This window comes from Protopterus annectens, chromosome 8.part0, assembly GCF_019279795.1.
Source record: "Protopterus annectens isolate FY-2018-M chromosome 8.part0, PAN1.0, whole genome shotgun sequence".
Lineage (NCBI taxonomy): Eukaryota > Metazoa > Chordata > Ceratodontiformes > Protopteridae > Protopterus > Protopterus annectens.
In genome coordinates, this window is record NC_056741.1 from 920,206,170 (window position 1) to 920,231,465 (window position 25,296).

At 41.8% G+C, this 25,296-nt stretch overlaps 1 protein-coding gene across 1 annotated transcript in view; it reads left to right on the top strand.

The window, feature by feature from the left end:
* The window catches only part of ARHGAP33 (Rho GTPase activating protein 33), a gene marked incomplete in the record, with an annotated part of 3,206,105 nt that extends 3,181,352 nt beyond the window's left edge, over positions 1 to 24,753 (top strand). The window contains 1 exon segment of the mRNA XM_044080442.1: positions 21,231 to 24,753. Coding sequence (XP_043936377.1) covers positions 21,231 to 23,708 — 2,478 coding nt within the window.
* Between the last annotated feature and the right edge of the window lie 543 nt (positions 24,754 to 25,296).

The following is a 25,296-nucleotide window of genomic DNA, read 5'->3' on the forward strand; positions in this document are numbered from 1 at the left end:
CAGTCTTGGACTTTGTAAAATATGAACAGCACTGGTAGAGTCTACAGATACAAACAAATCCAGATCTCTCCTTTTTTTTCATGCCAATCTGTAACTGCAGACCCCTCAGTTTTTGGTTGGTGGGCAATTTAAATGGGAGTAAAGATACAAGGCCTCTGGAACTCGTCAGACAAATAAAAATACATGATTGTCAAAGAGATATGGGCTATGATCCACGCCTTAAAATCTCTTCAGATATGGTCGCTGGGGTCTAGTCAGGTGATTACAGACCCCACAGTGATATAGTACATAAGCAGTCAAGAGGACGGTAGGTTATACCCTGTGTTCAGGCTTACTACTATGGGTTGGGAGGTAGCTGAGCTGCACTCATTAAATCTCCAAGCATCTTAAATTTCATCAGAGCAAAATGTGTCAGACAAGCTAAGCAAGGACCAAGACTGACCCTCAGGAATGGAAATTCAACACGTAGGTCTTCAGGAATTGATCCAGTTGTGGGGACCACTCAAGTAGATGTCCTTCTGTGCTCATGTTGCAGTATTCATAACATGAGGGATTCCCCGCCTAGGCAACCTGAAGCAGTATACCAAAGACTTTTACTACTGCAAGATACGTGTGATGTTACACTTAGACAAGCAGCCAACATATGCCATAAAAGTGACGTCTGCATGTACTATCCTCAGAACTTCTCTGCCACCAGTCTGAATGCCATCTTCTACCATTCGACTGATTGCTGAATGGTTGCTGTTTCAGATAAGTGCCCCTTGGGGAAATTTATTTCTGTTTTCTTGCTAAGGCATGTTTTTTCGAGGGTAATGTTATCCAAGAAAGGCAAATGTCACTGAGGAAGACAGATTCCACACAAAGATAACCACGATTAGTGTCTTTTCTGTCTGGAGTCCGCTCACGACTATAACGCTTGCGCGATCTGTCAGTGTTTGTCTCTAAGACGGTCTGCAGTCATCTTTCTGCCCTTAACATCTACCTCGAGAATCAGAGACACAAGTGATTAGCGCTTGCAATGGAGGGTACAGTGGGTCCTTCCAGTGAGCCTCCAAAGAAAAAGGTAAAAATAATTAGGCCTGAATCTTCGGCTGCGCCTCTGAACCCAGACATTGAACCCAGACATCCCTCTTGAGGCCAGTGGAGGCTCAGAGGTCCAGTCAGTGTTTGGTTCTCTTCCTGCAGTGGGTACCGGTTTGGAAGCTGTTAAGGAGAGTTCCAGGTGCATGTCCCCAGAGACCTTGCAGACATCCGTTCAGGGCAGTAAGGGGGAAATGCGCCCTACTGCTTTGGATGTTCCTCATGTTGCCTCTGTTGGCTTAGCTATTCAAGACAGTCCGAAGTCTGTGCAGGAACCCAGATCTACATTGGCCCATCTTTCAGAACCCTAGGGTTGTTTCTCCCTCTAAAAAAACAGAAACATGTTTCCTGTTCTCAGGATCCTTCTCCATACTGGTAAGCCTTTTCCCAAGGAATTCTTAATGCTTTCCTAGCACTAAGGCCTTCCTCTGTTCAAGATCCTACTCCAGTTTTTCATCCTCCCTCTTTACCTAGGAGTTCTGCTGTGGAACAAGAGGCCTCTGAGGAAGTTGTTGTTTCATCCTCAGATGAGTCTTTAGCCTACTCAACACAAATTGACTCCTCCTCTGGGTTATGCTTCCTCTAAAGTAGATTCCAGCAGTGGGGACTCCCCTGGGAAGACATGCCCTTTGGGAGTAACTATCTCAAGGACGAAAGACTTTAAGTGGGAAAGCTTACAAGTGTCTGAAGTGCAGAAGCGGTATTATGACCTCTTACAGGTGGACTCCCCTTCTCCTTCAGCCATTCCTCCTTTGCTTCCTTCCAGGATGCTTTTTTTTCAGTGTCAAAAAAATCCAGACTCTCAACTACTAGCTCCAAAAAGGCCGGATAGGTTTTATAAGGTCCCCAAGGACAGCAAACATATTTTCAAATGTCCCTCTGCAGATCTGGCTTTGATTTCAATGTCTGCAAAAAAATCTTCCAGACTACTGCCCTCCATATCCCTTCTCCCCTCAGATAAAGAGAGCAGAATGATGGCGTGGATAGGTAAAAAAGTTTCCACATACTCTACTTTAAGCTTTAGACCCATTAAGTATCAGACTTGTATGTCAAAATATGTTCTGGCCCCGCTGTCCCAAGCTTCACAGCTGTTGACAGATCTCCCTGACTCTGTAGCCAAAGCATAGCTTTCATCTCTCTTGACAGCCTCTTCCCAAGTAACTAGATGCTCCATTAAGTGTAGTTATGATTCAGCTGCCGTTGTTAGATCAGCTGCATCGGGATCAGTCCTTAGGAGATACTCCTGGCTAAGACTGCAGTCTTTGCCTGATGATATCAAGGCAAAACTTATGGATGCACCTCTTGACAATACTGCCCTTTTTGGTGCTAATACTGCTGCCCTTTTCAAAACTTTACAAGAAGAAGGGAAAGAGTTACAGGAACTGACACACACTTTTGTTTCCCCGGTCCCAAAATATCATGGGAATTATCCTTCTAAACCTCATTTTGTGAGGAAGAAGGCATGCACTTCTCCCCACCCTTAAAAGAAAGTGACATGCAAGGAAAGTTCCTCCAGATCACAACCAGCCTCTGCTCAAAGGCCCTCCTTTCCTGACAAGCCAGGTAGTCTGTGACTACCTGGCCAAACTTTCCAACATCCCTGTTTCCCAGCACCTCTCATTTTTTTTATTCCTGGACATGTATTATCACAGACAAATGGGTCCTTTCTATTGTTCAAAATGGCTATTACATGGTCTGGAAGTCCATTCCTGCTTTCATGGGCATCCCTCAATCCCTTCAAGATCAGATCATTCTTTTTCCTCAGGCGTTAAAAAGACTTGATCTCTCAGGAGACTATTCAAAAAGTTCCCCCTCTCCAAAGAGGAAAAGGCTTCTGTTCCAGGATGTTCATAGTCCCCAGGAAATATGGTCCATGGAGACCAACCTTAGCTCTGTCCCAACTCAATCTATTCATTCAGGTGCCCACTTTCTGCACACTCACTCTCCAGACTCTGTTCCCTCTTTTGCTTCCTTGGGCCTATCTGGTTTTTCTAGACATAAAGGAAGCATATCTTCATATTCCCATTCATCCTCTGTTCAGGAAATACTTAAATTTTTATGTTGCTTCTTCTCATTTTCAGTTTTGTGCTTTGCTCTTTGTACTCTCTATGGCTCCAAGGCTCTTTACAAAGTGTTTGGCTCCTGTCATTGCCTTTTGCAGACTTCAAGGAATTCTCATTTGCCCTTACTTGAACGACCTGCTAATTCAAGCAAATCATTCAGACATTCTGCAACAGAACCTCCAAACCACAATGTCACTGCTCCAAGATCTGGGGTTCATTATCAACTACAGCAAGTCTTCTCTCAGCCTTTCTCAGGATCAGGATTTCCTGTGCTGCAGAATAAGGACAGACCTTATGATGGCTTTACTCCCTCCACAAAAAATGCAGTCTCTTCTGTCCTACTTCCAACAGTTACTTCCTCAAATAACAATGTCAGCCAGAGAGTTTCTGTGCATGCTAGGGTTCATGGCATCTGTAATTTCCATGTTACCCTTAGCCAGACGTCACATGCAAAAATTTCAGTGGTATCTGAAAACACACTGATCCCAGCATCCTCATCCTATGGAGTTTGTTCTCCCCTTCTCCCTTGTCTGAAGAAAGAGATTCACTGGTGGAATCAACAAATTTATTTGAATCCAGGTCTTTACAGGTCCCGGATCCTGTGCAGGAACTGTCTACAGATGCTTCAGACATGGGGTGGGGAGCAACATTGGGTCACTTAAAAGTCCAAGGCCTTTGGTCTCCCTCCATAAGGAAACAACATATCAACATCAAAGAGATGAGGGCTTTGCTTCTAGTGCTCTAAGCTTTCCAGTCTTACCTCCGACCAGGCCCCCTGAAACTTTTCACGAACAACACCACAGTCCTTTGGTATGTAAACAAGCGGGGGGGGGGGGGGCACAAAGTCCTGCTTGTTCTGTAGGCAGGCCCTTCAGGCCTGGGAGATTATTTCTCAAACAAAGGTCACATTACTACCTGTTTACATTCCTTCAGCTCAGAATGTTTTGGTAGACACACTCTGCAGGTCCATGACACAAGCCCATGAATGGATGCTTCACAGGGATGTGTTTCTGGACATTCTCCACCAGTGGGTATACGTAATGCAGTTCTTTTTGCCCCCCCCCCCCCACACACACACACACAACTTCCAATATTTGGTGCCAGAACCCCAGATCCTCTGGTATGGAAGGTGGATGCCCTATTATTCTCATGGAAGGGGATGTTTCTTTATGCACCCCCCCTTCCCACTCATTAAGAAAGTTCTACTGAAAATACAGCAGGACAAATCAAAAATCTTATTGGTGACCCCTTTTTGGCCAAAACAGCACTGGTTCCCTCCTCTTCTGCAGTGTAGCCAAGGGCAGTCATCACAAGTTACCTCACAGGGTAGATCTTCTCACACAAGACAAGAGATGTCTTATCCATCCACGCTTAACTCTGAGCCTGACTCTGGGTGATAGACTTATGATCCCTTACCAACACCTTTTCTCTGAAGATGTGCTTCTAGTCCTGCAAGAGACCAAGAAACCCAATACTATGAGATCCTTTTTGTCTAAATGGAAGAGGTTCTGTATCTGGTGTCTGAAGAAATGGCTAGATCCATTTTCAGTAAACATTCCCCAAGTTCTTATTTGTGTAAGCTGCTTAAGGCTGGATTAGCTTACTCTTCTGTTAAAGGCCACGTATCTGCCATTTCTTTGTGTCTGCCTCTATATCCACCTCTAGCTTCTAGGCTACAGGTTAAACTCTTTCTTAAAGGCATCCTTCACATCATCCCTCTGAGGAAACTTGTTCCCCCTCCCTGGGATTTCAATTTTGTAATGGGAAAGCTTACTCATGCCCCTTTTGAGCCTGCAGTCTCCGCTTCTTTGAAGTTTTGTATGTGGAAGACTATTTTGCTGGTAGCCATCACCTCTGCTAGAAGAGTTTCTGAAATCCAAGCCTTAATAGCTTGTCAACCTTTTCTGATCTTCCACAAGACTAGAGTTTCTATTGGTACTAACCCCTGCTTGATGCCTAAAGTGGTTAATGATTTGCCCCTTAACCAATCTGTTCATCTACCAACCTTCTTTCCTACTCCTCAAAATTCTACTGAAAGGGTGCTTCATACCTTGGATATGCGTCAACAACTCAGAGTTTACCTAGATAAGACCAAGCCCATTAGGAAATCTGAGCAACTGTTTGTTTTCTTCCCAGGGTGCTGGGAAAACCTGTTTCTAAACAAAGTATTTCCACTTGGATCTCTAAGGTCATTTTCTTTTGCTCTGTGTTCCATGGAAAGACGCTCTCTTCCTCAGTAAAAACTCATTCCACTAGGGTTGTAGCTTCCTCTGGGGCTTTCTTCGAGGAATATGGGAAAAAGCGGTATATATATAAAGTAGTACTACAACCCTGATAATGATACAATACTTCTAACATGCATCTCAGTTTCTGCTTTTGAATACTCTCATTTCTAAGGCACATTTCTTCCCCATGTGGAAAATGCCTAACTTTATATATTTTCACAAAAATGTGTGTGCATGGGGGGGTGTTGAAACTGCTGTTACTGCACAGAATCACTTAACATGCCTAGGAAAAATCATAATTTTCTCTTACTTACAAACCTTAGACAACTTGAATGTGTGTGCACGTGTGTGTGTGTCATGGGGGGAGAGAGTGAAGAGTGAGAGTGATCCCGGGCAGCAGCAGTGAGGTCTGTGCAAGTCTGGTCCATACCACTGGACACATACCTCTCACCCCCTTAGATCAAGAAATCTGGACAAAGCCAAAAATAGTGGGGGTACAAAAGCACAAAATAGGGACACTTAAGTACTGCTCTCACAAACTTAGAAAGTTGATAGAAATGCAGGTTTTGCATTAGCATGAATTTTCTGAAGGGTATGAAGTATGAAACTCAACTGTCTGTCATTATTTTCTGACTTCAGCCTCAATGATCTGTCAGTGATTTGTCAGAAAACAATTTTATGAGAAAAAGACCAAAAATATGAGGCAAAAATCTGGACATTCTGCAAATATCTATACGGTTGAGAGGTATGCTGGACAGAGCCAAATAATAGAGACAGATTTTAAATATTGCTCTTATAAACTTAGTTAATAAAGTTGCCATTAAGTTTGCTTACCTCTCAACCATAGTAGATCAGTGTTATACTGTTAAGCAGAATGTACACTTTTTTTTTTTTTGGTAATTGTCTTTTTATTGTACTTTTGAGCTCTTCTCCCCAGGTCTCCTAGTCCAGTCGGGCAGCCTCATTAAACAAATGTCAAATAAATATACATTTTATGCACACCGCGGGACTTGAGAAAACCTGGATTCAGCAAGGGAGCCGAGAATCAAAAAAGTTTGGAAACCACTGCCTCAGGGCATGTGCAGTAATTTGTTGATTTTATTTTCCCAGTTTTCTGGTGTCAATGTTTGGGTGTTTTGCTCTTGGTAAGTATATATTTATACACACAAACATATAGGATCATGGGAGATTACTAGGCTAATGGCTCTGGGTACCTTACAAGCCTAGCCAACAGTTTATCCCCAGAAAAGAAACCACAATCATCACCTGTCACCCCTGTAAATGAAGGACAAAGGTGAAACCCCTGGGACAAATTTGTGGTTGCCCATCCACTCATCAAGGTTGCGCTTGAAGAGGGTCAATGACGTTCTTTGCTTGATGTGTATGGGGAGTCTATTCCAGAGATGTGGCAGCCTCTGGGAGACAAACCTGTCTCTCCAGCAGGTTTTGTTAATGTCACGTATTAGATTTAAGCCTTTCGATCGGGTACTACGCGAGGAGTTAGACTTACAGATATGGAGCATCGCTATTAGACCAGGGTTTGAGATTGCCTTGTAGGTGAGACAGAGGTCACCTCTGAGCAATCTGTGAGATACAGAGTAGAGTGATTAGTGATTTGAGCCTGTCCACATAGGACAGATGTTTGAGGCCATGGATCCTCTTTGTGAGGTATAGCTGTGTCTTTTCCACTTGGTGCAGGTGTTTGGAGAGGTACATACCAAACTGGGCGTTGTACTCAATTATTGGCCTAATGAGGGAGGAGTACAGAGAGGTAATAACCTCCTTTTTTACTTATGAGATGAACCAAGTAAAAGGCTTTTCAGACCACTGCCGCTACATGATGGTCAAATGTGAGATTGTTATCAACTTGCATACCCAGGTCCATCACCACAGGTTGTGTGCTTAGGGGGGTCACCGTAAATGTGGTAATCAGTAGGAGCCGTGTTTTTGCCAAATGGTATGATAATGCATTTTTTTTACTTAAGGCCATGACTTTGGCACCAGTCATTTGTTGCTGTGAGACCCTCTTGAAGTATGTTAACATCATTTGGAGAGTCAATGACAGCACCCAACCTACAATCAATATCATAATTTTTGACTTTGTAATTAGTGTGGCACAAATTTTAAGATATGAAACAAAACCATACTGCATTTTTTGTATTAGGGTCCTTTGTTTTCACAATACATCCTTAGTTCATGGCAAATATGAGAAACGTTCATAGGTAAATACTAGTCTAACTGCCCTTGGAGGCTATTTTAAGCCTAGCCAATTTCTCACAAAGGTGAGACTCAAACCCTCCAGCTTGTGTTTGTAAGGTAAAATGCCTTGTATCGGCTTTAACAGAAATGTCAGATACGATTGCATGTATAGCAGTGTGCCCATTTTAATTGTGGAACTTATTTCTAGAACTAGAGAAAACAGGCAAAGAAACCAAGGTATTGGAAGCAAATAACTAGAGAGAGAAAAGCAACATAGTGGGATGAGGTCAAGAAAATATTTGTACTGCAGGTTAAAGACTGCCTTCACTAAGAAGGATTGATATCATAGTACAGGCAAAGAGAAAGGAATATGGTAGTCCTAAGTGACAGACCTACTCCGGTAAAGGTTTGTTTGAATCTAGAACAGAAGTTACTGTTAAAAAGGGATAATAAGTAGGGCATAAAAATATTGCATGATAACTATAAGAAACAATCAGAGGAGGTTAGAAAAGATCAGTAAGAGAGACTGGAAAAGCATTTTAGAAGGGAACAATGGGAGGACATATTTATTGCTTCCAGGTATGCAACACAGTCCAAAAGGTTTAGGATTTTTGCTTAGAAGTGTCTGCACAGGTATTTTTATACTCCAAGAAAACTTCAAAGAATTTTCCTCGTGTTGATAGGTTCATAGGAGATTACCAGGCTAACAGCTTAATGACCTTTGCAAGCCTAACCAATATAACCCAATTTTACAGAATATATGACATCTGGAGAATTTCTCCCCGGGCCTCCTCTGAAAATTGGCTTCGTTCCAAGTCAGAATTTCCTGGTAAACAAATGTTAAATAATTTAAAAAAATTATCCCTAGGAGCAGTAGGATGGCATGGATTTCTACCTGTGCATTGAGTATCTTCAGATTGCCCCTGTCCATATGGGACATAGGCACTACCAAAGGAGAGAGAGGAACACCTGCAGGCAAAGGTTGAAAGAATTTACAACAAAATGTGTAATCCAAAAAAGAAAACTTAACAACAACAAGATCACTACAGCAACGGGCAGTGTAATAAAACAAACTGAAGTAGAAATAAAACAAGAACTTTAATAGCAAAAGGTCGCGTTTTTAGATTATTGTGTGTTGTTTGGTGCAGCTCTCTTGATAAGGGCTATAGTTTGCTGTTTTGTATTAAGGTCTGAGGAAGCGGTTTTCTGCTGAAGTGCTCACCTTTTGCTATTAAAGTTCTTGTTTTATTTCTACTTCAGTTTGTTTTTTATTACACTGCTGTTTGACATAGGCACTATCCCAGGTGTGAATTTGCAGTTCCCCATCCATTGATCCAAACTACATTTGAAGAGGGCAGGGAGGGGCTCTGCTTAACGTGAATAAGAAGCCTGTACCAAAGAGTGGGCAGTCTCTGAAACACACATCTGTCTCTCCAGCATGTTTTATTTGAGTTGATGACTAAGTTTAGATGCCCTAGTTTGGGTGACCTTCATGCTGTTTGACTTGTGAATGCGTAGCAACTCCATCCCTGCTGGATTTGTGAGTGCCTTGTAGGACAGGTATAGGTCACCCCGTAATAGTTGAGGAGACAGAGTAAAGGGATATGGCTTTTAGTGTATCTGTATAGTTCATGTTGTTTACACAGTGTATTTTCTTTGTGAGGAACCTCTGAGGTCACGCCATCTGTTGTAAGTGCCTAGTCAAGTACATGCCAAATGCCATACTGTACTTGATTATTGTTCTAATTAGGGCCGAGTACAATGGGGCTATAATTTGCTTGGATTAGGATGCCATACCTTTAGTTATAAGTTGTGCAACATAAAAGGATTTCCTCACCACTGTGGACACATGGCGGTCAAAATTCAGGCTGTCTGCATACCTAAATCTCTCACGTCTGAGTCCACTTTAAGGGGTGTGCTATTAATATTGTAATGTGTACGGGTATTTGACTTCCTAAAGGGTATGATAATGCATTTTTTTGCATTTTGTTTTAGGCCATGGTTCTGGCACCAGTCATTTGTCTGATCTAGACCCTCTACATCATTGGGAGATTCAGTGATTGCCCCCAGCTTGCAGTTGTTAGCAAACTTTGTCATCCAGAGGCCTTCCTCATTTGCCTTGACATCAAGGAAGTATATTCCGAACAGGAGTGGACTCAGCACTGAGCCCTGTGGCACACCACAAGTAACTGGCCTCTTGCTGGATCTGGATTCACTAACTTTAATCACGTGTGTCCTGTTCATGAGCCAACTGGCTGTCCATCTGGTAACAGAGGGATTTACGCCCAGTTTTGTGAGTTTATTTATAATACCTGAGTGGAGAATTGTGCCAAATGCCTTGGCCAGGTCAAGGTAGGCAGTATGCACTGTTTTATCCTCATCCATGGCCTTAGTGACTTTGTCAGAGAAATCCACTAGATTGAGTAGGCATGACCTGCCCTTGACAAAGCTGAATTGGGCAGGGTCCAGCGATTGGAGGTCTGTTATATCATTATTTATCAGGTCCATGATTATTCTTTCTATGGCCTTACTTATAAAACTAGTCAAACGTATGAGTCTGTAATTTTCTAGGTCATTAGATGGTCTCCCTATATGCAGATAGATGACAGTTGGTGTACTCCACTTTATCAAGACAAAGCCAGTCTGGTGGCTGTGGTTAACTAGAGATCCTAATGGTCCTGATAAGTCCTAATATTTTGTCAGACCCCAATGAAGCCATGTTTTTAGCTTTAGAGAGTGTAGTGGCAACCTATTCTTTGGTGATAATTGGCAGTGGTGTGGTGGAAGGTATTTTTTTGGGGGAGAGCTGGGGAATGTTAGTGAGGTGAAATATGAGCTGAATTTGTCGGCCAGCAGATTTTCTTCTGGCTAGGGGATATTGTCTACAACTAATCCTGCACATTGATGGGTGTTGCCCTTAAGACTGCGGACATAACTGAAAAATGCCTTATGGTTATCCTTAGCTTTGGAGGCCATTTTTACCTCATAGTCTGCTTTCAGAGACTTGACTAGTACTCTGATTCAATTATTTAGACTAATGAGGGACTTATTTCTCTGTTGTGCACGTTCCCTATTACTTGTTGACAGGATTTGTTTTCTTTTTTGTACAACCTATTAATACTAGGGGTCTACCAGGGTGGATCGTTTTTGCGGTTTGAACTGCGGTGGTGGTGCTGCGGTAGCATTGTCGCCTCACAGTAAGACATCCTGTTCGATTCTCGGCTAAAGCGTCTTCTGTGTGGAGACATGCGTGAATGGGCGTACCTTCGTTGAAGGTTGTGCGTCAGGGCTGGCAACTCGGTACGTAAAAATCTACTGCCAATCATTAGCGGACCGGAGTTCCGCTGTGGCGACCCCTAACCAGGAAAAGCCGAAAGATACAACAACCCAGGTTTATTTTGGTCTGGTACTGATGTTTTTATGCAGTTGTTTATATGGTTATACAAGGCTTTTGTGTATGCATGTGCATAGGTTTCTGTGTTTTCTGGATTTGGAGAGCTTGGAAACTAGCTATGCCATCCCATAATAGTGAGATAATTTACCACCGAGAAGTTCTTAAAGTTTTTGGGGTTAGGTGGGGGGACTAGTTTTACCAGTTCTAGGATATTTGTTGCCCTAGTCGGAATGCAGATGAGCTGCAGATTAGCTCCTCCAGGGCATTTGAATTTACAAACTCAAGAAGTCTTTGGCCTGCAATGTTAGTGGTTGTATATGCCTCCCAATTAATAGAGGGGTAGTTAAAATCACCCATGAGTATGATATTGGGCTGGATGGTGAGTAATTCTAGTAACTTCAAGTGTAATATATGGGATTCCTGGTTCATAATGGGGGACCTATCGCTAGCAAGAATATGGTAATGGATTTTTCCCATGGTTAGTGGGACATGGAGTAGCTCAAGCATGTCATATTGTTTAACTAGTCTTGAGGTGTGCTTATCCTTTATGTAGATAGGTACACCTCCACCTTTAGCTCTTTCATGTCCAGTGGGTGGTCAGAATGTAGGAAAGGCATTATAGACATGCACTGCCAAAGTGCTTTCCGTGACTTTGAATCGCATTTCATTAACTGCAGAGACATCAGCATTTGCCAGGGTGAGGAGAACTTCCAAGGAGTGCAGTTTCTTGTTAAGGCTCCTAGCACCTTTAGTTTGTCCTAAAAAGTTTTTGTTATGTTGGAAGATTGGTCTATTTGGCAGTGCCTAAAAAGGCACTATAGGGGTGGATAATGTTTTGGCTAGTATCTGAAAGCATAGAGGTGACAGATGAAGACTATCCCTGGCAAAGCAGCATAGGTTCATAGGTTGGTACTAGGCTATCGTCCCTAAGGCCTATGCATGCCTAGCCATAACAATTCCCTGGAAATTTCTTCCCACAATATTGACTTCTCTGGGCCCCTGTCTAGCAGGGTGACTGACATGATTCCCGGTGTGAATTTCCTATCTCCCATTCAATCATCAAGGTTCCTTTTGAAGAGGGCCAATGAGGCGCTGTGCTTGACATGTATGGGCAGTCTATTCCAGAGTATGGGGAGTCTCTGGGTCAGGAACCTATCCCTCCAGCACGTTTTGTTCATTGTGATGATAAGGTTTAGATCCCTGGAGCATGTGGCTCTGAGGGATTGGGATTTCTTTAAGTGGAGCATGTCCAACAGCTCAGGGTTTGACATGGCCTTGTATGTTAAGCAGAGATCGCCTCTGAGTAGACGATATGCCACAGAGTATAGCTGGAGTTTTTTTAGACAGTCAGCATATGGCATTTGCTTTAGGCCTGTGAGTCTTTTAGTGAGGTATTTCTGTGGCCTTTCCAGCTGCTGCAGATGTCTTGTGAGGTACATACCAAATGGGGCATTATAATCTATAATGGGTCTAATGTGGGATGAGTACAGTGAGACAATGACTTCCTTTTTACTGGATGAAAAGCCCTTTGTGATGAGGTGTGCCACATAGAAGGATTTTCTGACTGTTGTGGTGATGTGGTTATCGAAAGTGAGACCACTGTCCACTTGTGTCCCTAAGTCTCTCATCACACTTTCGATGTTTAGTGTCCTGCCACCTATGTGGTAGTTCATGGGTACATGTTTTTTTCCAAAAGGGATAACTATACATTTCTTGGCATTAAGCTTGAGCCCATGGCTCTGGCACCAGGCATCTGTTTCTGTAAGGCCCTTTTGTAGAATATCTACATCATTTGGGGATTCAATAATGGCTCCCAGTTTGCAGTCATCTGCAAACTTTGTTAGCCAGAGTCCCATAGTGTTGGCCTGTACTTCAGAGAAGTAGATGCCAAACAAGAGTGGTCCCAGGACTGAACCCTGAGGTACTCCACTTGTCTGGAGCTGGATTTGGAGTTGGCTACTTTTACAGTCTGGGTTCTGTCAGTAAGCCAGTTGGCAACCCATCGAGTGACGTAGGGATTTATGCCCAGCTTAGTAAGTTTATCTATGATTCCAGAGTGGGGGGATGGTGTCGAAGGCCTTGGCAAGGTCCAGATAGGCTGTGAGGACCGCCTTACCCTCGTCCACAGCTCTGGAGACCGATTAGAAGAAGTCAGTCAGATTCAGGAGACAAGATCGGCCCTTCACAAATCCAAACTGGGTGGGGTCCAGTGTTTGAAGGCTGCCAATGTCTTTGTTTATAAGTTCCATGATAATGCGTTCCATTCCCTTGCAGATCAGGCTTGTCAGACTGATGGGACGGTAGTTCCTGGGATCCAAGGCGGATCCTCCCTTGTGGAGCGGGATAACTATAGCTGTGTGCCACTCAGTGGGCACGAAGCTTGAGGTGAGGCTATGATTAAACATGACACTTAGGTGGGGTGCCAGTTCATTTTGTAGTTCATTTATTACATAGCCTGGGATGTCATCTGGTCCCATGGATGCTGTATTCTTAGCTTTGGAGACTGCTGTTTCTACCTGTTTGGCTGTGATTATCGGAATTTGGCAATCTTTTGGTATTGAGATGGGCCCTTTAGGGGGTGAGAGGGGGGTGAAGTTGGCACTAAATCGATCTGCCAGGATATTGGCAATATGCTTGGGATCAGTATATTTAATGCCATTCTGTTGTAGCTCAGAGCAGATCTGAGCATTGCCATTTAGATTCTTGACATAACTATAGAATGCCTTGTGGTTGTCTTTGGAATCTTTGGCAATTTTATTTTCGTAACTAGCTTTTGAGGATTTTATGAGGGATCTCAGTTTCTTACTGAGGCTGGTGAGGGAGTTTCCTCTTTTCTGCAGGCTGCTTTTTCCTCTTTTCTGCAGGCTTGTCAACCATTTTCTCCCAAGCTAACAAGTATTTAGACCCCTTTGGATTGACACCAGGAACTAACACAATTGTCAGTCAATCACTTTTTGCTGCTATTGTGCAATTATCCTTGGAGATGGTAAAATTCTGCTCAATCCTAAGCTCATACCTTCCTGTGATGCACATTCTGAGAGCTCAGTCATGTCTGTCTTCATATAGTTCAAGGAGTTACACCTCAGGTCATTCGCTCCCACATGGACTATGACCGAGTCATACTGGTATTTATGGGTAAGTGACCTGAGTGCTTGTGTGACCTCGTGAATCCTGGCACCTGACAAGCAACTAACTGCAACCTCCTCCTTATCCAACCTGGTAAGGAAGACAACAGTGTGTCTCACCATGGTGTCTCCTATGACCAGAATATTGGGTCGTGGAATATTTCACCTTATGGGCTTGGTAGATGAGACACAATGAGATATGACTTTGTGTTGTGAGGGGGACTGGTCTTGTCTGTGTACATGCAGAGTTTCTGAGGACTGCACCTGAGAAGCCTTTGAGGTTTGGGTAAATTACATGTGAGCACCTCCGTATATATGGGTCTGTGTGTGTGGTCCTTTGTGGGTGCAGTGAGTGATATGTGTGAGTTGCTGACAATCTGTTTGTTGCCTTTTGTATTTGTATGTGAGAGTCTAGCCTCCAATGTTAATGTGTAACTACATCTCTCATGTACTGTATTTGTCTGTTTAAAAATTAAGTGGTTGTCAGTGTACATAAGGCAATTATTACATTGCCCCATGATACCCATGTCCACCAAGCTGGCTGCAGAGATAGCAGAAAAGTGCCCAACCCTGGTGCAGGCCCTAATGTGTACTTGAAAGGAATAGAAGTGGAGGATGTTTGTAACTCGATGAGGGGAAGTGTGCTTATGTGGTGTAATCTGCAGATCACCTAACCGGCAATGCTGCCCAGTACCAAATCAGATGCTGTCTGAGCAGCAGTAGTTTAGGTGCTATAATAAGGTAACTAGCACAGTAAACTTTCACAGTATAATGAAAAGAACCAATGTTTCCATATGTTTGCATCTGTAAAGGACCCAGAAATTCACTGTGTATTTAAGTATCACTCAAGAAACAATATACAGGTACTGGCTCAGCAAACAGCTCCGTGCAAATTTGCCGAATTTATGCCAGTACTGGAAGTACAGAAAACTGACTGAGCCCTCTAGCTAATACAGCAACTGACTTAGGGCCCTTGTGTGTGCTTCGCAGCTCAGATAGACCAGGTATACACCTACTGCCACTAGATGGCATAATCCCAGTCCTAATGTAAAAGCACAGTAAAGGAGTGTTCGGAGTGAAATGCTACTGCAAACAAACTTAAAGATACAGTAGTGTACTTTAAATAGCTTATAAAAGTGTGGTTATTCAATAAAAGTACATCGCTTTGTAGAAATGAGCCAAGAGCCACTCCGTTTTACAGAATTTATAAAGGCACTAAAAACAAGATAAGCTAATTAGTAAGCCCTCCAGCCAATAAGACTGCATGCAGAAATAGGGTTGCCACCTTTCTACTGTGCCATTTCCTGACAAACAAGCCCCGCCCCATGCCCAATCAAGACACACCCATTCCCTTTAATAGCCACACCCCTTTACTCTAGCAGCCTTCAGCACAAGTCTTTAATATCACATACAGTTACCAATAAGAAAAATGTGCACCGAGTCAAAAGTAAATTAAAAAAAAAACTTTATTTAGCAATACTTCATTCAAAGGTTCACTACATACAACAGTACATCACACACGAGCATGGGAAAACTAAGTCAAGTCTAATATCACAGGTAGTACTAAATGGAAATACAATTACTTAGATATTAAAAACACCAGTTCATTCAAAGCAGTACATTAAGGGTTCACCACACACAATCGTAAAAGAAAAGCAACTGTTTAAAGTATCTTCACAGTTTTGCTAGAAATCATTGCTTATACTTGAAGCTATATTTGGCATTTGATCTAGCAGCCTCAAGTAATACAGTTCTACAGTCCAAGCATCCTATACAAATCATGTAGTCATATATTCACTGTAACATCAAATGAACTAAGCCTTGGTATAGACGGTATACCCTAGAAAACACAGATAAAGGTAAACAGTGCTGATGACAAGCTAGATAAAAGCTACATTTAAGCCTCACTACAATACGAAGACTATACACCCTAGACATAGACACCCTAGGAAGAAAAGCACAGGTCAAGGTAAACATCACAGTGATGACAGACTAGAAAAGACAGATCGACAGTCCAAGCATCCTATACAAATCATGTAGTCCAAGCATCCTATACAAATCATGTAGTCCAAGCATCCTATACAAATCATGTAGTCCAAGCATCCTATACAAATCATGTAGTCATTATATATTCACTGTAACCAAGTCCAAAATCAGATGAAATATTTAAAACATTGCAGTAAAACAGCTTTGGTATACCCTATAAAATGCAGATCAAGGTAAACATAGCAGTGATGACTAGAGAAATGATAGTTCTACAATCATAGCAAGAACCCTATATAACTCCGTCAGTATACAATCAAAGTGAACCCACATGAAAAATAATAAATCAAAGTGCACCCACATGAAAAATAGTTACACTAACTGCAGTTAAAACAGCCAAACAAACCCTTCCTATATATATCTGCAGACAGTATACTACAAACTACAGATAAAGAATAAGGTAGATGTGGTGATTACAAACTAGAAATTGTTCTAGTTAATAATCACCACATGTTAAACATCTAGATACAGTTACACACATTTTGTCACCATCAATGAATGAGATAGTGCCAGCACAGCTAGTGAATTAATATAAATTTAATATTTAAAAAATTCACTAGTAGCTGTGCTGGCAATATTTCATTCCCCTTGTCACACTATCTTTGAAAATCTACCTTAATTCCAAAGAATTTATCCATTAAAAAAATTCCACTTACCTCCAGGAAAAAGCAGCAGCAGGGCTCCTTAAACAAGCTCTCAGCCAGAAGAGAACAGGCAGCTAACAAAGGGCCAGCAAGCAGGCAGGGGAACACAACACCACCCAGTCGGCCAGTCCACAGCACCTCTCCAGGGCAAGACTCCAGCAAGCAAGGCAAGCAGCAGGGCTAGGGCAATCCTTCCAGGCTCCAGGCAGGGCAAGACTCCAGCAAGCAAGGTAAGCAGCAGGGCTAGGGCAATCCTTCCAGGCTCCTCCAGGCAGCAGCAGCAAATGAAACCAGCACACCACACCAGGCAATCCATTGAAGACATCCCGAACAGCCGAACCAGCAAGAAATTTCAGACCTTACGTACCGACCTTGTACTGACAGTAAAAGGTAAAAGTATAGCTGGAGCACCGCTTTAACCAGCAAGAAATTTCAGACCTTACGTACCGACCTTGTACTGACAGTAAAAGGTAAAAGTATAGCTGGAGCACCGCTTTTTATCCCCTAATTTTCGCGGGCTTTGCAGGGATTTGACTTGCAAATCTAAGTGTTGATTGGCTGCTTGCTGCATGAGCCTCTTCTGTAGCAAGCAGCCAATCAACAGAGAGTCCAAGACGGCAATGTCATTTTTTTTTTTTTTTTTGTCGTACAGACGCGCTGACGTCGTACAACTTATTTCCGGACTCCAAGAGCGAGAACCAGAGAACCGGAGTGCCCTATTGATTTCCGGGCACTCCGGAAAAAAAACGGAGGGGTGGCAACGCTATGCAGAAAAATTAAGTGTTTCCCTAACCTAAACCGACCAGGCTACCACCCACTGCACTAGATGGAAAATCCCCTGACCTCTTGATGTAAAAACACAGAAAAGTGTTTGCCAGAGGGTAAAAATACACTACTTTATCCCAACAGCTAACTTGGTAATGAATTCAGAGCAAGTAAATCAGTAATACAACAATGAGAGGCAAAAATGCACTTTTTTTCAAAATAATGCAAGGAAAGGCAAATAAGTAATTCAAGATATTAATGGCTATCTACTTCTCTGAAGTACAGGCTAACACAGAAGATCTTTGGCTAACTAAATTCGCAGATGACTGCAAACTAGGAGACATAATTGAAACTCCTAACGATGTGGACATCCTACAAAAGGGCCTCACTGAGACAGATGCCTGGTGTCAAAGACATGGTCTCAAGCTCAATGCCAAAAAGTGCATTGTCATCCCCTTTGGTAAAAATTCTGTACCCATGAACTACCACATAGGCAGTAGTCTACGTAACACCGAAAGTTTGATAAGAGACCTTGGGACACAGGTGGACAGTAGTCTCTCCTTTGATAATCACATCGCCAAAGTGGTCAGGAAATTCTTCTACGTGGCACATCTCATCACAAAAGGTTTCTCATCCAGAAAAAAAGAGGTCATTGTTCCCCTCTACTCATCACTCATTAGACCCATTATAGAGTACAACGCCCCTTTTGGTATGTACCTCACAAGACATCTACAACAACTGGAAAGGCCGCAAAAATACCTCACAAAGAGGATTACTGGCCTCAAACAGATGCCTTACGCAGACCGTCTCAAAAAACTCAAGCTTTACTCCGTCACATTACGCCTACTCAGAGGCGATCTCTCCCTAACATACATCTCTCCCTGACATCCTATGTCAAACCCAGAGCTGTTGGACATGCTCCACTTAAAGAAATCCCAATCCCTCCGAGCTACAAGCTCTAGGGACCTAAACCTTGTCACCACAATAAACAGAACATGCCGGAGGGATAGATTCCTGTCCCAGAGACTTCCCATACTCTGGAACAGACTACCTATCTATGTCAAACAGAGCTCCTCATTAGCACTCTTCAAGAAAAATCTTGATGATTGGATGGGTAATAGGAAATTCACCCCGGGGATCACTTCTGTGGTTCTGCTTGACAGGGGCACAGAAAAATAATTTTCTTGGGTGGCGAAAGCCAGGGTACATTTTTGGCTAGGCTTGTATAGGCCCTAGGCCATTAGTCTAGTACCTACCTATGAACCTATGTAGAAAGGGAGGATCTTACCAAGTTCAGTGTACAGTAAGGGTGGGGAGCTTAAAATCACCAGGTTTAAAAAGCAATCAAGCAATGCAAGGGTGGGTGGGAAAAAATAATTATCAGGAAATCCCCAGCAGTGCTTGTAGTCTTCTCAGAAAAGAAAATGACCCAAAAATTCACAGTGATTTAAGTATCACTTAAGAAATAGTTTAACCATTGCAGAATAAAATGTGTAAAATGTGCAGCCTAGATAATTAGTGTCTATCTCTCACATTGAACAAAAACACCAGGCCAAGCAGATTTCTTAAAGCAGAAAACAAAATGGAACGGGTAAAACAGAAAGCAGCTCTATCAGTTTAAGCAACTCACAGACAAAAATAAAGTTTGCGTTCCTCCCCCAGCAGAGAATCACTAGCAGTGCTTGTAGTTTATGCAGGTTTGGAGTCTTCTCCGAAAAGACTGAGACCCAGAAATTCACTGTGTATTTAAGTATCACTAAAAAAACAGTTCAACCAGTGGAAAAAATGTGAAATGTGTAGCCTAGATAATTGTCTATCTGCGACATAGAGCAATACCAGGACAAGCAGTTCTCTTAAAACAGAAAACAAAATGGAGCAGGTAAAACAGAAAGCAGCTCTATCAGTTTAAGCAGCTCACAGACAAATCAATAGGTTTATTTTCCTCCCCCAGCAGGAAAACACCAGCAGTGCTTGTAATTTATGCATACTTTACTCTTTTAAGAAAAGATAGCAAATGTTGGAGCTGTGATGGAGAAGAAAGTTGTAACTGTGAACATGTTTTTTGGGAGTGCAACGAGTTGGCAGATTTTAAAAGTTCACTACGGAGTACTTTGTATTGGGGGAGCAAATTACTTTAAATAAGGAAATGATTCTTTTGAGCTGGGAAGCAGGATCTGAATTGCCTATACATAGTAAGCCCTTATGATTAATTCTGTTGGCTGCTAAAAAAATAGAAAATGGAAATTCAAGTGTAAACCAACTGCATTTGAACTATTTAATATAGTAAAAGAGATAGACATGGGAAAAGGGATCTTTAGAAGCAAGAAGGAGCAAATTATATTAAAGTAAGTAGAATTTGTGGGAAGAATGCATGCAGAGTAGTGTTCAACAGCAGGCGTGTGAGGTTCAAGGGAAGGCAAGAATTGAGCAATTTACGTGATGTTGGACTGAATAATAGTTGCTGTAAAGAAAGCATATGTAATACATAACATGTAAATGGAGAAAATGTTAATATGGTTTGTTTTCATTTCTCTTAATGTATGTGTGCCAGTGTCTTAGGAGAGCAATTCTTTTTTTAAACACCTTTAAATTATTTCAAGAGTTAACAAAAACAAAATATTTTTCAAGACTTTAAAATTTGCAGGGCATGATAAAATAAATAAAATGTCTCTAGTTTATTTTTTTATTTTTTTTGGCCAGGTGCTACTGAGTTCAGATCCCCAGCGTCTTCCACAGCTCCTTAACTCATTGCATTCACCATATCTACAGAAACAACCCTTCACCATGTGGGTTCCATCCCTCTGGATAAAAAGACCTGGTGGTCTCCTAAGCTATTAACCCCTTCACATAAGGGAGAGGAGTGGAGAAGCCATGGCCGTCATACTGCAGCCAGATAGAATTTTCAAAGAGGCCCTACCTGTAATTAGACATTATCTAGCAGTATTCCTGCCCCCCAAGTGAAAACACTAACCCAGACCCTCCCCACCTGCTTGGTCCTGGTCTCATTTTATTTTTCAGGTCTCTACCAGGGCAGCAAAGAACATCCTGGCCATTCAGCACATCACCCCCTCTCTACCTTCAGATTGAGGAGAGCAGGCAGAACCTCATTACTCCCATCTCTTCTCATACAAACTGTAAGATGCACCCTATGCTGGTAGTCAAACTCAGGTTGCTTGGGTTGTAGTTATGTCTTTTTATCCCTGTGTATCATTTGAGCTGGCAAATATCCTTATTTTCAGTGGATTGGAAAAGTAGCATTTTTCTGTTTTTGACATTCAGTGTGAAATGAAGTCCATATTTTTAATATCTTTTCAGTGAAGCAGAATTTAGTATCTGTAGAAGTCTGCAGTAGTGTGGAGTGTTTTACTTATTTTTCTAGCTGCATGTCCTGAATGTTGATACTTTATTATATTCCAGCTTTACACATGTGTAATGATTATGACTTAAAAATTAACCAGTCATCTTCATTGAGAGATCACTTGTGAAGCCATAGAGAACAGCCACAGTAGTGAAAGCATATCAGTGTGGGAAAGGATTATAGATGTTTGTATTCAGATGAAAATATTGTAATTTGCAGTACCTCATACAGTTAAGTCTTCAAGTGAATGTGGTCTACTTTTAAAAAATAATTTACTTTTAAAATTTGTTCTGCTTGTTGCTATAATGTTATTAATTGTCTATATATTTTTAAGACCATTGTCCAGGAGGAACAGTTGTCAGATGTCTCCTTGGTAGAGTCTGGAACATCATTCTCTGAAGCCTCTATCTGCAGTTTTTCAGAGCAGTTCCTTGAGAGAAGTGACGAAAGTACTCCACTCCATCAAGAAAACAGACCACCGTTTAGACCACGGTTATCTAAGGCTGCTTCGGTAACGATGACTTGCCAGCCACAGGACAAACCTCCAGATAAACCACCCTCGTATCCTAATCTTTTAGCTTCCAAGACTGAAAATATCAGTTCATCCCATTTCCTGCATAGTGAAATAGGACAAGGTACTAAACCCCCTCATCAAATGCAGTTCTATCATACAAGGTCTGGAAGCTTACCAGCAGCATCAGGTAATTTTCCACTCAAGGTCTGGCAAACATCACAACCAAATGTTCCACCTAGGCCTGAAGAACTGATTTCTCCACCAAAGGTTTTATCCTGTAGAAATGAAGACTTCTCCAGGGGAACAGCAGAACCTACAAGATTCTGGGTAGCTCCTAAAACGCCACCTAGTCAGCTAAGAGCTCCATCTATTTTTAACATGCAGTATCATGGGGCATTAGTTCCACAGGCAGGGCACCCAAGAATAAATGTGGATAGAGCAGCCCACAGCAGGACTGATGGTTACCTCCAAACTTTTCAAGCAAGACCTGATGATCCTACACAAAAGCAAGAAAATTTTTATTATGAAATAGTTTCAGAACCTCAGCATTATCAGCCTTTCTATGGGACTACCCATCAGACATTAGGTAATCAAGTCAGGTTTCAGGGTTCCTCCTCTGAGTTAAGTAGACGAGGACCAGGATATATGGCTACACTGAATGCTACATATGGTGTTATTGAAAGAACTGAGAGAGAAAATAACTTCCCATTAAGAGTTCAGCTTTCAACAAGCATCAAGTCTGCTTATAACAAGGACATCAGTGTTAACATTCCTAATTCTGTGTATCATGCATCTATAAACCGACCCCCCTATCCACCTGCACTAGCCAGTGCAGCTAATCAGCAGGCTTCGCTTGCCGGCAGAACTGTTGGCTTAAGGACTGAACCTCCTACAGACCATAAGGAAATGCCTTCTTTAAGAAAGACAAATCAAACAAAGCAGTTAAAATCTTCAGATAAAGCCAGCAGCCAGCTTCAACCTTATTTTGAAAATGGGAGAGTGTTTTACAGATCAGAAAGCATTCCTCCTGATGAAAGTAGAACTACACCTGAAAATGATTGTGGAAATTCTCCAGCTGTTCAGTCACTGGCAGCCCATGCACAGACCGCAGTCAGTACAGTGTTTTCACATGCTGAAGTCAGCCATGAGAAACCTGAACCAGTCTATGTCAACGTTCCTTTCATCCTCAACACTATTAACTCTGCAGATGCAGACATTAAGCATCAGTCAGTAGAGGATATATTCCCATTATGCAACAAGGAGCTTAGCTGTCACCCAGAGAAAGCTTCTGTCATTCAGAAGTCTGAGCAGAGCCAGCAGTCTCTATCAAGGCATGCAGAGGGTTCTAACCATTTACCAGAAGCAGCTACTACTTCAGATTATGACAATGTTGCAACAGCAACACATGAACAGCTTCAGCATCATGGGATTGTTCATCTCAGGAGTAAATCTGATCCTGGAAACCCAGGAACTGGAGCAAGAGAGAGAGAAAACATTCAGACTTTTCATGAAAGTCATGCAAAATCAGAACTATTACCACAAGAGGAAGGACTTGTTTTTTCATCATCAGATCCACAGACATTTTCAGCTATGTGTGTACAACCAGAAAAGCCAGCACTTTCTCAACAACAGAATGGTGTTCCTTACCAAGACAAGCTTCCAGAGAAGACGCAACCTGTGTGGAATTTCAGTACATTTGGCTCCCATAATCGTACTTTACAGCAACAAGATTCCATTAGGCGGTCACCGACTGGTGGCTGTTATAGACAAATGTTTGATGTGCTGCCTTCTGGAGATGCAATATTGAAGTTTTACAGGCCATCCCAGGATGTAGTGCATTCAGGGTTTTATCCATCTCAGACTAGCTTTAGCTCTGTCCCAGCTGATCGGGATTATGAAGAGCAAGTCATGGACTGCTATAATAATCCTGAAGCCAGCCTGTGCTCCAAGTTGCAGAATACATCTCTTGCTTCTAATCTAAACAGAAGACCACACAGTATTTGTAAACTGCCCCAGTCTGAACATAATTTGCCATATAGAACTGTGCACCACAGTAGCAGTGATAACCCATGGGGCCAGTTTCAGTACCAAGGTTTTGTCAGTGAACCAGGTTTTGTACCAGCAGCACCATATTATGGGAATGTTGAGCGCAGGGATGTGCCTGCTGGAATGGCTTCTGCTTCCATACCTTCTCATCAACAGTCTGTAAGAACTCAGCCTGGTATTCTACGGCAAGCATCATTTCCTTCTGCTAACTGGACAGTTCATTCAGAGGGACAGACTAGGAGTTATTGCTAAGCTTTACAAACTAGTTCCTCATCAGTATGGGTTTGGTCCCAGACATCCTGGCTGGACATGAAAATAGATAAGACTGGCAGTATTTCGAAAAAAATAAAATCTGATGGCCCAGCAAATGGATGATTATCCAGTAGTTTCAAAATAAAATGACCTGTTATTTATGGCAACTAAAACAGAGGGGGGGATTGAAAGAGGAGCCTTTTCTGGAGGTTTGGCATCTCTGTCTGTGCCATCACTACTTTACTTGTCCCTATTTTCATTGTAAATATGTTTTATATAGTAGTATATTTCTTATGAATGATGTGAAGAAATTCTGTTGGAAATGAAGTTCAGGTTGTTCACAGACTTGCTTAGTACTGAAAGATGGTTGATGGAATAAATGGTTCCATATACATACAGCCTTCTCTGTAATGTTACTAAACATTCCTAAAACAAATCTTCTCATGGAGATTAATTTTGTTTCTGATCCACCAAGCCTAATTAATGATGGTAACCATCACAAATTTTAGTAATTTGTTTTGTATGTTGGATCTGATTATGTAAAAAGTTGTAGACTGTAGTTTCTTTACTGTAACACTTCCTGTGCATTAAACCTTGACATTCCAAATAAATCTTGCGTTCCATATTGCTCCTCTGATGAGGAGTCGCATGTACAATGCAATTTACCTTTTGCCTCTCAAGAAATGCTTTTCTGTAAACACAATGGTGCTCCATAGGCTGCAGTGTTTTGTTAAACCAGCCTGCAAGTATCTTGTTTCTTATTACATCTCTCCACAGTAAGGGTCATCTTAAATTGCAGACATATTCAACTTTTTAATTGTAGCATGCCAACCTTACTTTGAACACAAAATCAAACTTGAAGCATTCCCTGTTTGCCCCAGATTTTCATGTTGATGTTCTAAAAACCAGTTGATGTATATATTTTGCTTAGTGCAGTGTATAACATTTTAAGCTTAACATGTTTTTCTTAAGTTATTTATTATGCTGTTGGTATTAACTTGTTTTTGGATTTTATTCCTCCTTAGTAAACTGGGGCAGATAAACATCTCTGTGTGCATTTTTTAATTCAAATTACAGTGTGCAAATGCCTGTGTATGGGTCTAAATTTGTGGTGGAAGAAACACATGGAACAGTGAAATCTTGTTTTACGATATCAGTTGCATTTTACAGTCAGAACTTGGAGAATAACACATTTACTTGCAAAATTGAAGATGTTTTTGGATCAGTCCATTCAACTAGAAATTAAGCAAACAACAGTTCCTGCTTCTGTTGTGCATGGGATAACTATTTTTTTCATTCCTCTTAATTGATGTAGTTTCCTAGCAGAGCTGTATGGCAATTTAACCTCACACATTTGGGCTACAGGAGCAGATGAGAACTCCTTAAAGGACACAGCACCCTTTGTCAGTGTTGTTTTATAATTTGTACTCTTATGTTACAGAGGGTACTATCATACTGTTGTGATTTTGTTCCCCCAACTGAAGACTGCTGCTTTTCACAGGGTACTTCGTGTCCTCTCAGTATGGCATCATTTTGCTTTTTCTTTTCAATGTCCTCCTTCATTTGATTTAGAATGACAGACATCTGA